This window comes from Thunnus albacares, chromosome 12 (assembly GCF_914725855.1).
Source record: "Thunnus albacares chromosome 12, fThuAlb1.1, whole genome shotgun sequence".
In the NCBI taxonomy this organism is placed as follows: domain Eukaryota; kingdom Metazoa; phylum Chordata; class Actinopteri; order Scombriformes; family Scombridae; genus Thunnus; species Thunnus albacares.
Window position 1 is genome coordinate 25,780,425 of NC_058117.1, and position 12,465 is coordinate 25,792,889.

The window sequence follows — 12,465 nt, forward strand, 5'->3', positions numbered from 1 at the left end:
AACTGATCTGCTGAACAAAGAGCAACATATATATCTCCATATCTTATTTCAACTGGTTTTTAGTGCCACTAACGAAGCTTCCTGGTGAGGAGCACATTTCACCTCCTGTAAACCCTAATTATTTAGTCATTTAAAAGCTTTTAATTTGAAGGTGTAAAGCAGGAAATGTTGGGTTTGCATCGGTGGTAACTTAACACAACTCTGATACAGCTGCCCCTCAGCAGCTTCTAGAAAGCTAGCCAATCAGAATAGAGTGGGCTCATCAGGAGGGGGTCTTAAATAGACAGGAACTAAAACTGCCTGTTAGAGAGAGAAGCTGAACTGAGGGGCTGCATAAAGCCCCAGTATTAGATAAATAAGGAGTTTTTTTTTTATTGTGAATCATGCAAAGCTGCTCTAGTGGAGTCCAAAAATAAAAAATATAGAGCTGGAAATGAGCATAATAGGTCCTCTTTAAATAAGGACAGATGAAGTGTCTAGGTTATGAGACATTTCTAGATGGCAATAAATTGTCTCTCCAGACGTCCTCAGCTCCACATGTATCCCATCCTCTTCCATTTTTTTCCTCTGTGAGACTGGATCTTCGACGGGATGACAAAGGACAGACAAACGCTAGGAAAAAAGTTGAGTGAGTAAGTTAACACACAACTGTAATCATTGGGACACTCAACAAGACCTTTTGGACCCCTGAAGCTAGGATTTGGAAAAGGGAACTTCATGCTGAGTCCTCCTCTTTTTCCTTCTCATCTTGCAGAGCATCCCTCAGTTTCAACTTAAGTTGAAATCATTAGTCAGACAAAGAAGCTCTTGTTGAGGCACTGCAGAAAACTCTTTTGAACACTGACCTGTCTGATGGTGCCTGCTGTCAAACACATCTGTCCAGCTGCCCACAGTGGCACCATGAGAACAGAGGAGAGTGCCATGGTCCAGCCTAGAGCGTAGGCCCAGTCAGGGTAAACGTACCTGTCCTTAATCCTGAGGTGTGTGTAATCAACTAGGTACATGATAAAGGAAATCTAAGAAGGAACAAAATAGAGTTCAATGAAAAAGAAAAGATTCAGTACAGAAACACTTAAAAGTAGCAGTAGTAGTTTTTCAGCCCAAAATGTCATTTATTATTGCTTTTATTATTTTCAAACTGTAGATAAGACTAATGCTGCATACAAACTTTAACATGCTGTGTTCTACACAATGTCTATATTGGTCTTTACCAGTTAACTAAATACAGTCTATTAATCCTTTTCTGACTTACCAGTGACAGCAGAGGAATGATGTATCTCCAGCACAGTTTGAAGAAAACAGATGGTCTGTGTCCAGTCATGTCCTCAATGATGTTAATAACACGGTCAGCACCTGATGGGAATTTAGATGTGCATTAGACTAGTTTCTGCGTTGGACCTGAGAGCTCAACTTACTGCAACACAGAAAGCACAATGCAAATAAGCATAGAACAAGTCGCACATGCAAGTCGTACAGAACATGAAATTTATTGTTTATTTAATCTTCATATTGGACATACCCAGGATCCTGTTAATGATCCACCAATAAACTGGAATTTTTAAGATAAAATATTTATACATAAGTAAATTTAACCCGAACAATCTCTGTCACATGTTACTCATTGCAGCCATACGTGTCCATGTTGTGATTAAAATTGTGGACTTCAAGGCAACATTTTGGCCAGACCTGTTGATTTGCATTAGAAACTGCTCAGATAATAAATCATAAATGACAAGTTTGGCGTGCATATAAGCACAAAGGTTTCTGAGTTTTTTTACAACAGGTTGGTGCTGATTGCACAAAACGTAACCAACTGTGCTTAACTGTGCCATGACAGCACTCATTCATCATTGCAACATCATTCCAGTAGAGAATGCATTTGACGTGACAAGGAATCTACCTGCTGTGGATGACACATGCAGGTAAGAATCAATCATTAATAAGTATTATTTACTCTTGTGGTCATTAATGTCACCAAGCTCACAACCTGCTCTGAGCAGGTGAGCAGCACAACACACACTCATTCTTGGCACCAAGACTGCCAGCTACTACTGGATTAAGATCACTACACCCTCAACTGCGCCTCCCCTTCCCCAGAGGTACACAGCAGGTCACCAAGATACCAACCTGCCGCCCTGCACCAGCCCGAAATTAGGACCCAAAAGCTCATGACATACAAATAGTCAGACCACATTATGAAAATGGAATAGAATATAAATGCTTTTTTGCTTACCAAAACCCCAAGCCAGAGCCAGACACTCCAAAGCCATGAAATAATAAAAAACTCCAGTATAAGCATAATAATCAATAAGCTGGAAGATGTAAACCCCTCCCTAGAGCCAAAGGACACAAAATTTGAATATGAGAAATTGTTTTTAAAAAGATTTTGTGTTGTTTCAATGTGTTTTCATGGACTTATTTTATTCACCTCAGTGACCAAAGTCAGATGTATGAAGAAGAAGGATGAACAAACGACGAGGACAAAGATCTCCTGTCTTCCTGGTTTACGAAACAGCTTTGGAAACAAGTCGCTCACTGAGGTGATAAAACACTCAACTGTCACAAACTGGGGACAAAATAAAATCAGAAAACAACTACATTAGTTTGTGCCTGCAATGCATTAGTTATTAATCAGAAGGTAATACAACAAAACAACATACATGTGTGTCAACACTGAGGAAAATCATCATCAGGAAAAAGCAGACAGTCCAGAACTGTGGTAAAGGCATCAAAGCTGTTGCCTGTGGGTAAGCAATGAAGGCCAAACCTGGACCTGTGGATTGGAAATAAACAAGAGGAAGTTGGAAAATATGCTCTTTCTGTAGCTGCATTTCATTACTGAACACAGTATTTCATTTCAATATAAAGGATATGGCTGCCAATTTTCTATATTTTCTTAATGTCAACAAATCTTATGTGCAGAGCCAAACAACAAAATTAAATGATCCTACTTATAAGTATTGTGTGTGTATCCAAAGCCTGATATTTCATATTCCTCTGCAGTGTTGAGCAGTAATAATTTATTTTTTCAGTGACAATTAGTGTAAGGGATTACAATTTGACCATCCAACACTAGCTGTTGGATTATTAACAATTAACAAAGTCGTTATAAGTCTTTGGAGCCCTTTCTAAACAATCTAACGCCACTACAATCTTGTCACAGTGCAACACTGTGGCTCAATGATGTGTTTTTAATCGTTTTTGGATTTTCAGTGAAGGTCTACAGCACAGAGGAGTAAGATATATCAGGCTTTGGATACACATACAATACCTGTAAGTAGATCAATTTAGTGTTGGTTTGTTTTTGCACATGAGATTTGTTGACAATAAGACAAATATAGAAAATCATCAGCCACATCCTTTATCTGTATAACTTTGTGTGTGAGTATGTGTATGTTTGCTACATAGTGTTTATGAAAATATTTCTATTGTGATTTTAACATGAACTCTTGGGAGACTAGCCTTGAGCTAAAAGATATTCAAAAAAAAAACAAATTTTAAATCTTTGAATATACCAGACTCAGCCACAGCGTCGACAGTAACACCCTGTTTCTGAGCCATGAATCCAAGTACAGAGAAGACGACAAATCCAGCAACAAAACTGGTCCCACTGTTCAGCAGACAGAGCCAGAAACAGTCCCTAGAGGTCACAGTAAGACAGAATACCTTGTCAAAGAGCAGACATTTGCATTGGTATATAAGCTATTTTAAATGGTGATGTGAAAAGAAGTGATTATTTATTGGATTATTGGTAGATTGTGAACTGTATCTACTTTATTTATTCTATTATTTTGTTGTGACATTTAAATCTAACTTATACTACGAACATCTCAAACAAATTTTGGTTTAAGTGCTCTTGTTTTGCCACTTATACGTACTTGTAGCAGTTGTTCTTGTAGTCATTATAGCTGCTCAAAACATTGACAGTTCCTGCGGTCAGGCTGTAGGAGAAGCATATTTGAGATCCTGCCTCTATCCAGACCTGTAATGTAACAAATAGATATAGTATATATGTGGTGGGGAGTCCTGCATACTGAACTAAAAGTGGCACTGAGTCTTCAACCGATCAAAATAGCCTTTTTGTTTTGTTCTTCAGACTCAGGTAGGTATTTATTTAACACTGAAACTATTTTATGTCTGACATCATGATTATGGAAGTCTGATAGTGAAATGTTGTGAAAACTTATATTTTATTGTACAGTTAATCCTCTAGTGAGTCTTTTTCCAAAGTGGGCTCCACTTGCTGCTCCCCTGCAGGCAGCATCACCTGGACAACAAAAATTGTCATCTAGCCTGAAGTCTCCTGTAGCCAAGCTCTCATCATAGATTCAAATACATATATTAATTAACTGGATGAACGTTAAAGTGTCTACATAAATTCCTCAGAACTGTTTTCGAACTGGATCCAGATGATCTCATTGGACCCATGAGTTGGAAATATTACCTGTGACTGGTGGATTGCCAACCAGTCTGGACAGTCTTTCTTTCACATGACATAAAATGACTCAATGTGCTATACATGGTATTAATGTAAAATACCTCAAGGTTAGCCAGGCTGTTCAAATCTGGATACAGGTAGTAGTAGATCCCTTCCCAAGCTCCAGGTAGAGTCAGTCCCCTGATGAGCAATATCAGGAGCATCACGTAGGGGAAGGTGGCAGTGAAGTATGCTACCTTAAAAAAAACACAATTTTAACATCATCTTTTTGTCATAATCAGAATTAATGGGAATTACTATTAATAATGATAATTATATTTACAGTATATAGCACTTTTCTAAACAGAGTTGAAAAATGCATAACAAAAAGAGTAAAGAAAAACATGCTAAAATAAATTATAATTAGAAATTAATACTATAACAGAATGAAACAGTGATACAGTGAGGAACATACAAACATAAAATTAAACCAGGATAAAAATATATTTACATTTCAAAAAAAGGCTGGGTGAGTTTTAACCCTGTCTCCTAGAAATTCCTTTTATATACTACTAAATTTTCCTAATTACAGTACGTTGGCAAACATAATTGCTTTGAAATCTCAGGCTGTGCTGTGTCTCATAAGGGATATCAATGATATAACCAGAGGCCTGACCATACAAAGCCTAAAAAGTTTTAATCAAAATATTTGAATCAGTTCTAAAACGCACAGGGAGTTTGAGGTGAGCAACTGACTGAATTTAATTAATGAAAATAAATTATATATTAACAGTGGTTTCTACTGTATCTACCACAACTGTAACATTTAGGATAAAATATCAACTCACCTTTGCAGAGGATCTGACACTTTTCCAGATACTGAAGTACGTGAACAACCAGCAGGCCAGAAGACACAAAGCCAGCTCCCATCTCACACTGCCCAGCTCCTCAATGCCTCCAGACATGGCCAGCACCCTCCGTCTGAGGAGAGGAGAAATTACACATTAACATAACGTGACACTGTTTACTACACTGGATGGTGGCAAAATGTGAAGGTCATCTACGATTGTGTAATTTATTAGTGCACTTTTATAAAGTTGAAAAGACAGATTGAAAAAAAAATTGAACTGCAAAAACACTGAATCCTACATTTCCCATAATGCAACTCATTAGCATCTTTCATTATAATCTTCATGCCTCTTTGTATGTCCATGTCTTTCATACTCCACAGCCCAAGTTTGAAACGCAGGCTTTCAGTTATAAATTTGTTTTGTCCAAGCTTGAACTGAGATGACCCGGGTGACATCATCAAATATCAATCACAAGACATTTTACAAACTTTAGACAGCTTTAAAATAACATTAAAAGAACAGACATTTAGACTCACTCCCAGAACTCAATGGCAGCAGAGGTGGTGTTGGTCAACATGGTCTGATTTGCAGTCACATTTGGTGACGTAGAATCCAAAATCTGAAGGCCCATACAGTTTGCTGGTTTAGACAACAAACAAATTTGACACACAGGCAGTGAACAGAATGTCTGAATTCAAATCAAATAGTGAGGAACTGACAGATAAACTTCAAGCTGTTGTTACTAGTTGCATGACATAAAAGTAAACTGGTCATGGTGAGAGCTTTTGAGAAAGTTCAAAAAGTTCAGCAAGTACAAAACTTTCCTTCAAATGTTTTATTGTGCTATTGGTGAATTTTACTGTTTTCTGCAACAACAAAAAAAAATGTCCAGTTCTACCTCACACAGGCTCCGCCCTCTACTGGGCTTTGTGGGAAATACTCTTTTCCAATCACATGCACAACAACCTTTCGTCTGTCTCTGCAACTTCACTCACCTTCTGAAATCCGCCCCCCCCTTTGCCCTCCATCCGCCAAAACCAGTCAGCCGGCTCCCAAACCACCTTTGTTTCACCTTCTCTCCCGCACATTTGGCAGTGCATCAAAGAATCCTGTAAGGAGCTTCTGAAAATGAAGTCACCAGTGGTGGGACTGGTTTCCTTCCTGAGAGAGCAGGGCCACACAGAGACAGGCTGTTCCGGTGTGCCCCCCTGGAAGAGGCTCTCACTTGGTTGACTGGGCAACAGCCTCTGCTGGACTATTTTGCGAAAATATTCCGACTAGGTGTGCAGCTGGCCGCAGCAGCGAACAATCTGGATGTGTCGGGCGTCACTGAAGCAAATACACCACTGCACACCCCCTCCTCAGCAAATCAGGCTGATTTCCTGTGTCGCACCATCAATCAGATTAACAACTTTGTCCTGGGTGTGCAACTGCCGCCGAGCAAGTGATGTCACTTGCCATAGTAGGCTCACGTCATGTGTGGCTGGGACACACTGTCCTACACAGGAAGGACAGAGAGGACCTTGTGGGAGCTCCCACAGCGCCGGACGGTCTCTTCAGATCCATCTCCTCTGACTCAGTGCTTCAAGAGGTTGGACGAAGAGAAGGTCGCTTGCCTTCTTTGAGGAGACTACCAGAGAGGGGACGAGGTGCAGCGCCATAACGCCATGGCAAGGAGGAGAGCTTGCAGGCAGGGCAGAGCACCATCAGCCCCCACTGCTTCAGCCACCTCCCACACCACCTCGACAGAGAAACCGCAGCACTGGCCTTCCTGCAATCGTGGAGCAGCCCAAGCTGCAGCAAGGAGCAAAGACACACATCTGCTGAAGCTGGCTTATGCCCAGGGAAAGTCAGCAGCACTGAAATGACTGTCAGTGGGAGGGAGTCGCTGTCGGTCATCTTGATAGCCCCGGACTGCTGTTTGGTGCTGTGGTATGCAGAGATGACCCACATGTTGGTGGCCCAGCCCTGGTCCATCCTCCATGTGTGGAGGGCACTGTCCCAGGAGGTGGGTTTGATAGGCGCACTGCCCACATTAGGCCAATCTCTCCAGGCTTGGCTCCTGAGAGGGACAGGCTGATCCCTATGAGCCTCTGAAGCACTCCTCTCTGAAGGCAATGTCAGACCTCAGCTAAGAGAGTGAGCAAACTGTTCACCCTGTTGGTTCACCCCAGCTGTTTGCTGCTTCATGGTGACCACAGCGGTGCTTCTCTATGACCGAACCCCTCCTTTGTTCCTAAGAACATAAGGAGCTCATTTAGGTCAAGAACTATTCAGATAGAGGCATTTTGTCCTCCGCCCCACGGTGATGCCAGGGGGGCAAAACTGCACCTCCTATGCCCAGTACATGCACTGGCATGTTATGTTGAACACACAGCCGCCTTTCAGCACACTGAGCAGCTGTTTGTGTGCTATGGAGAGGGAGTGTCCGGTGAAGCCCTATCCAACAGGCACCTAGCTAGTTGGCTTTGTGAGTGCATCTCCCAAGCTTACAGGCAGGCAGGGAAGGACCCCCCCACTGTGGTCCAGGCACATTCCACACGTAGTGTGGCAGTGTCTACAGCCTTGTGCAGTGGGGTGAGTGTCGAGGACATATGCATGGCGGCGTCTTGGTCTACACCTTGTCCATTCATAAGGTTCTATCTCTTGGACATGACGGGCTCCTTTTCAAGGTCCGTGCTTGCAGGTGTGACTCAGGACTTGAGGGTAGTTAAAAGGGTAGTGTCAGCCGTGTAACACCTGATCCCCCCAGGGCAATTATACGCCTGCGTTCTCCCGTGATCCAAGATGTCATATGACCTATGACCCTTGCGAGGTTAGGCCATGTTTTCACCAAGCTCAGGTCCATGTTAACTGAACTGGGTTCCTTCTTGAACTTGCAGATGTAGACAGAAGAACGGGGCAATATGTTTGCCAAAATGTGCAACCCTCTGTTTTTTGTTGTTGTTGTTCTTTCCTTGTGTGTCCTCATTTGCTCCTTAGTTTTATTGTGTCAACACATTACATGATTTTATCACCTTGACTGCTGTAATGTCATATTTATCTAACATTTTTATATATGTAATTAAAAGCAAACTACTGTCAAACCTTTACCTGTATTCCAAGTGTTGTCACATGTGGCCCAGGGGAGCTGGGATCTGAATGAGAACACCAGGTAGAAGAGAGCCCAGACTTGGATAATAATGTAGCTGAAGTCATAAAATTTCAACACAAAATGTCCATATCCAATTCCTAAAATACAGAAAGATAGTTTATAGTTAAGTTAAAATAGTTTTAATCTTTATATCTACTTTAGATATTCATTTGAGCAACATATTCAGAGTTCGTTTTGATTCCTTATCGTGTCATGTACAAAGTGAAACTTAGATTTTTTTGATCATCTGTTGATTGTCACCTTTTTAGCTCAACATAAATCAACTCACCTTGTGCCAGTGGACACAATTTTCTCCAACAGGTGATGAATCCTTCCTGGGTGTACTGACCAACCAAACTCTCCAGTAGGAACAGAGGTATCCCAACCACCACAGCTAACAGACCATATGGCACCAGAAAGGCACCTATAGGTATATAAATACAGACACATGTATGATCATGTAATCAACTCTTCAGTAAATTCAGAATTGTATGATTTACCTCCTCCATTCTTGTAGCAGAGGTAAGGAAATCTCCAAACATTGCCCAGGCCAACCACATTTCCTGCAGCAACCAGAATATATTCTGTTTTACTGGCCCATCGTCCTCTGTCTCCATCCCCACTCTGATTCTCTCTTTTCCTTCTTTCTTTGTTCATGTCAAGATCAAGAACTTCGTCTGCTGTTTCTGTTATGATTCCAAAATACAGCAAACTGATCTTTGCTGCTTATATAACGTGTCTTTTCCTAATTTGAATACATAGAACACATCTCAAAGCCAGCGATCATTTTGAATACAAAGCCAGTCATTCTGGTTGGTTAAGGTTTATGTTTTGCAGAACTCAGAGGAACTCTTGTTCACCTTGTAATCAGATTTTATGGTGAAAATATGTAACAGCAATCTGCTTACAATAATCCTAATACATTTATAGTAACTCAATATTTCAGTTTTACCTTTAACAGATTAATTTAAATGATACAGCTGTGAGAATGATACACATAATTACAGTTACAGATATCGATGCTGTGCATAATCTGAGCTTGTGGGACCATGTAGATTTGTCAGGTGAATGCAGACCAAAAACTAGATGCTGGTCATGGTAATGGCATATATCAAAGGGAAGACAACCACACACTAAGCTCCAAATGTTATTAGATGTATAGTACTGTAACCTGAAATGTTGGTTTTATAATAAAATCATTGGAGCTTTGTGTGTGGTCGTCTTCCCTTTGAAACATGTGGAGTTTAAACAGAAGAGACTCGAGTATTGATCCTTGAGGATCTCCATGTCATATTTTGCACTCAGATATATCAGTTGGCACAAGTCCAATTTTGCGTGTAGGTGACATACCAATTCTTCCCGTTAACTGCTGTGGAAGGCAGATGCATCCCCAGTCTCACATCAAAACATGTAACAGCTACGTCGGTCATGTGACTGTCAAGTTTCTGTCTGCTCAAAAATAAACAAAAACAAAAAAAACAAAAAGCGATGCGATTTCTTTTATTCTCAGCAGAAAATGCAATATTTTGAAATAGTTTCGGCATTAAAATGCATTTTGATAACATTTCTAGCAAGAAATATATATTTTATTTTATAATCTTCGTTAAGTGAATGTATATGATCTTTAGTTTGTTAGTTATTAAGAAAATTTTTGCTATTGCTGAAACCATGTAGTTGCATGTTACATCTATTGCCCTTGATTCTACAAGGAGGCAGAAAACTGTTCTAGAAAACACTGACCAGACATGAGATCCTCGTCATCTGTTTTTGCTTCTTCTTCCTCATACTTCTGACCTTGGTCATTGAGATGAACGAAATATTTCCATGATAGCACATTCAAACAGCAATTGTCAAGAAATGCTTTTAAAAATAATTTCAGTTATTCAAATCTTCTCCTTCTCCTCTCAGTAGGGATTTACATATTTCAGTTTACTGATTAATATGGTGCTACTAGAGCAGAGTCATCATTTTAATGATATGATCTGACTATTTCTATATGACTTTGCCTTAGGTGTTTTCACAGTGATGCGTTATGAGCTGTTTTCCTAAAGTTAACACTTTGTTGGCCTTAACAAAGTGTGGATGTCAACCACAGAGCATTCATTTAATCAGCTATGTTGGTGAGATGTATGATCTTGTGTTATTGAAAATACATTTTACAGGAAAGCAACATCTTTGTGCAAAATATGACATGGAGATCCCCATGGGTCAATACTGGAGTCTCTTCTGTTTAAACTCTTTAAAGGGAAGATGACCACATTCAAAGCTCCAATGATTTTATTATAAAAACTAATGTTTCAGGTTACAGTACTGTACATCTAATAACATTTTTGGAGCTTGGTCTGTGGTGGTTTTTGGTCTGCATTCACCTGAAAAATCTACATGTTCCCACAAGCTCAAATTATGCACAGCATCAATACTAAGATGGACACTGTTTATAAAGGGATTACATTAACAAACAAAAGGAGCAAACTACACATTTCGCACATCGTTTTATCACTCAATGTAATCGCTTACTAAATAAATATCCTGGTATCCTAGTGTGCACTGGAATACTTTTTTGACTTACCAGAATGACTGGCTTTGTATTTAAAATGATTGCTGGCTTTGAGATGACTATGTATTCAAATTAGGAAAAGACACATTATATAAGTGTAGCCTATATCCTGTAAGTCATTATAATGAGAAACTTTCTCAAAATAATGACTTAGTATCTCAAAATAATGACATAATGACTTAATATTTCAACAAAAAAAAAGAGTTAGTGGTCAAAGTAAAATCTCCTTTTTTGCATTTTCACAAATAGAATAAAGGTTTAAAGGTCAATAAGATTATTGGAGTATTGGTTTCTTGAGACTTTTTAATACTGAGCCGGCAGCAAATAGGCAGAAATAGCAATAAGACTGAAAATCAGTTTACCATGAGTAAGGGCAATAATAAAAAAAAATGCTATAATTAAAATGATCAAAATTTAGGATTGTAAATCAATTACAGACCATTTCATTCTATGATTCATTCTCATTTCATCTTCACCCTATTTGTTGTTTTTCAGTTCATGAATTAGCTTGAAAATGACTGAACAATGCCATCTACAGGCATTACACCACTAACTCATTATTTTGAGATACTAAGTCACATTGGCGGAAATGGGCTTCCATACCGTGGCATGGAAGAAACAAACGGTAGGTCTTTTTGTTAACCCAATGGTGCACTTGTGCTTGTCTGGTCACACTGCGCTGTCTGATGCTGAGAGCGGTCTTCAGAGTCCATACATAAAATGCTAGCATGACATTAGCATGCATGCTAAATAATAACTAAGCAGCAGGAGCAGCCTGTGGAGTTAAGATGAGACACAGTACCAGCGAAAACTCTTAGCTGTTTAAACAACTCCTTACAAATGAGTTAGGCTACTACTAGACTCACCTAATCTGACACTTAACTAACTTTTGTGTCTAGTCGCCACATTATCAGAACACACACACTGACTCGGACGAGCGCACACTCCCGTCCTGCTCTAAGTGACTGACCCGGCCCTTAACCAATCGCAATTTTAGAAACATGATGTTTCTCTATATAGACTAATCAGAGGCAGAAAAATACTCTAAAAATAGAGATATACGTTGTAAAGAAACTAGGAAAAGGTTAAAGTGACACGTTATAGTTTCTACTCCTATGCCCATTTTAAAGTGGACGAGGGTTGCTGGGGATGGAAGGTGGAGGGTTCTGGCATCCTGGTGCCAGAAGCACCTGTAAGGGCAAGAAGTTGCTGTTGGAAGAATGGGGCAGCAGGTGGTGCAGGCATCCCGGTGCTGGGAACCCCTGCCAAGGCTAGCTGCTGCAGTTGGAAGAAGGAGGCAGCAGGGGGTGCAGGCATCCTGGTGCTGTAAGCCCCGGCTGTGGCAGGTGGCTGCAGTTGTTGGAAGTGAATGGCAGCGGGCGCTGGCATCCTGGTGCCAGGAGCCCCAGCCGTAGCAGGTGGCTGCAGTTGTTGGAGGTGAATGGCGGGGGGCGCTGGCATCCCCGTGCCAGGAGCCCCGGCTGTGGCAGGTGGCTGCAGTTGTTGG

General features: G+C 40.5%; 2 protein-coding genes across 5 annotated transcripts in view; both read right to left on the minus strand.

Moving 5' to 3' along the window:
* Positions 1 to 12,011, minus strand: part of LOC122993079 (sodium- and chloride-dependent betaine transporter-like) — a 38,952-nt gene extending 26,941 nt beyond the window's left edge. The window contains exons 1-2 of the mRNA XM_044366949.1: positions 11,562 to 12,011; positions 11,506 to 11,507 (exon numbers count right to left, since the gene is read on the minus strand). Of these exons, the coding sequence (XP_044222884.1) occupies positions 11,506 to 11,507; positions 11,562 to 11,569 (10 nt within the window). The 5' untranslated portion in view covers positions 11,570 to 12,011. The remainder of the gene's footprint in view (positions 1 to 11,505; positions 11,508 to 11,561) is intronic.
* The window catches only part of LOC122993078 (sodium- and chloride-dependent betaine transporter-like), a 50,988-nt gene continuing 38,908 nt past the window's right edge, over positions 386 to 12,465 (minus strand). Inside the window, exons 1-14 of one of the 4 annotated variants that reach the window (XM_044366944.1) lie at positions 8,902 to 10,576; positions 8,691 to 8,825; positions 8,362 to 8,405; positions 5,805 to 5,887; positions 5,266 to 5,398; positions 4,540 to 4,674; positions 3,879 to 3,982; positions 3,516 to 3,640; positions 2,661 to 2,773; positions 2,429 to 2,566; positions 2,234 to 2,333; positions 1,253 to 1,353; positions 846 to 1,016; positions 386 to 612 (exon numbers count right to left, since the gene is read on the minus strand). In XM_044366944.1, coding sequence (XP_044222879.1) covers positions 454 to 612; positions 846 to 1,016; positions 1,253 to 1,353; positions 2,234 to 2,333; positions 2,429 to 2,566; positions 2,661 to 2,773; positions 3,516 to 3,640; positions 3,879 to 3,982; positions 4,540 to 4,674; positions 5,266 to 5,398; positions 5,805 to 5,887; positions 8,362 to 8,405; positions 8,691 to 8,825; positions 8,902 to 9,058 — 1,698 coding nt within the window. In that variant the 5' untranslated portion in view covers positions 9,059 to 10,576 and the 3' untranslated portion in view covers positions 386 to 453. Of the gene's footprint in view, positions 613 to 845; positions 1,017 to 1,252; positions 1,354 to 2,233; positions 2,334 to 2,428; positions 2,567 to 2,660; positions 2,774 to 3,515; positions 3,641 to 3,878; positions 3,983 to 4,539; positions 4,675 to 5,265; positions 5,399 to 5,804; positions 5,908 to 8,361; positions 8,500 to 8,690; positions 8,826 to 8,901; positions 10,577 to 12,465 lie in introns of those variants that run through there. The other 3 variants (XM_044366943.1, XM_044366945.1, XM_044366946.1) reach the window with 3 other exon arrangements.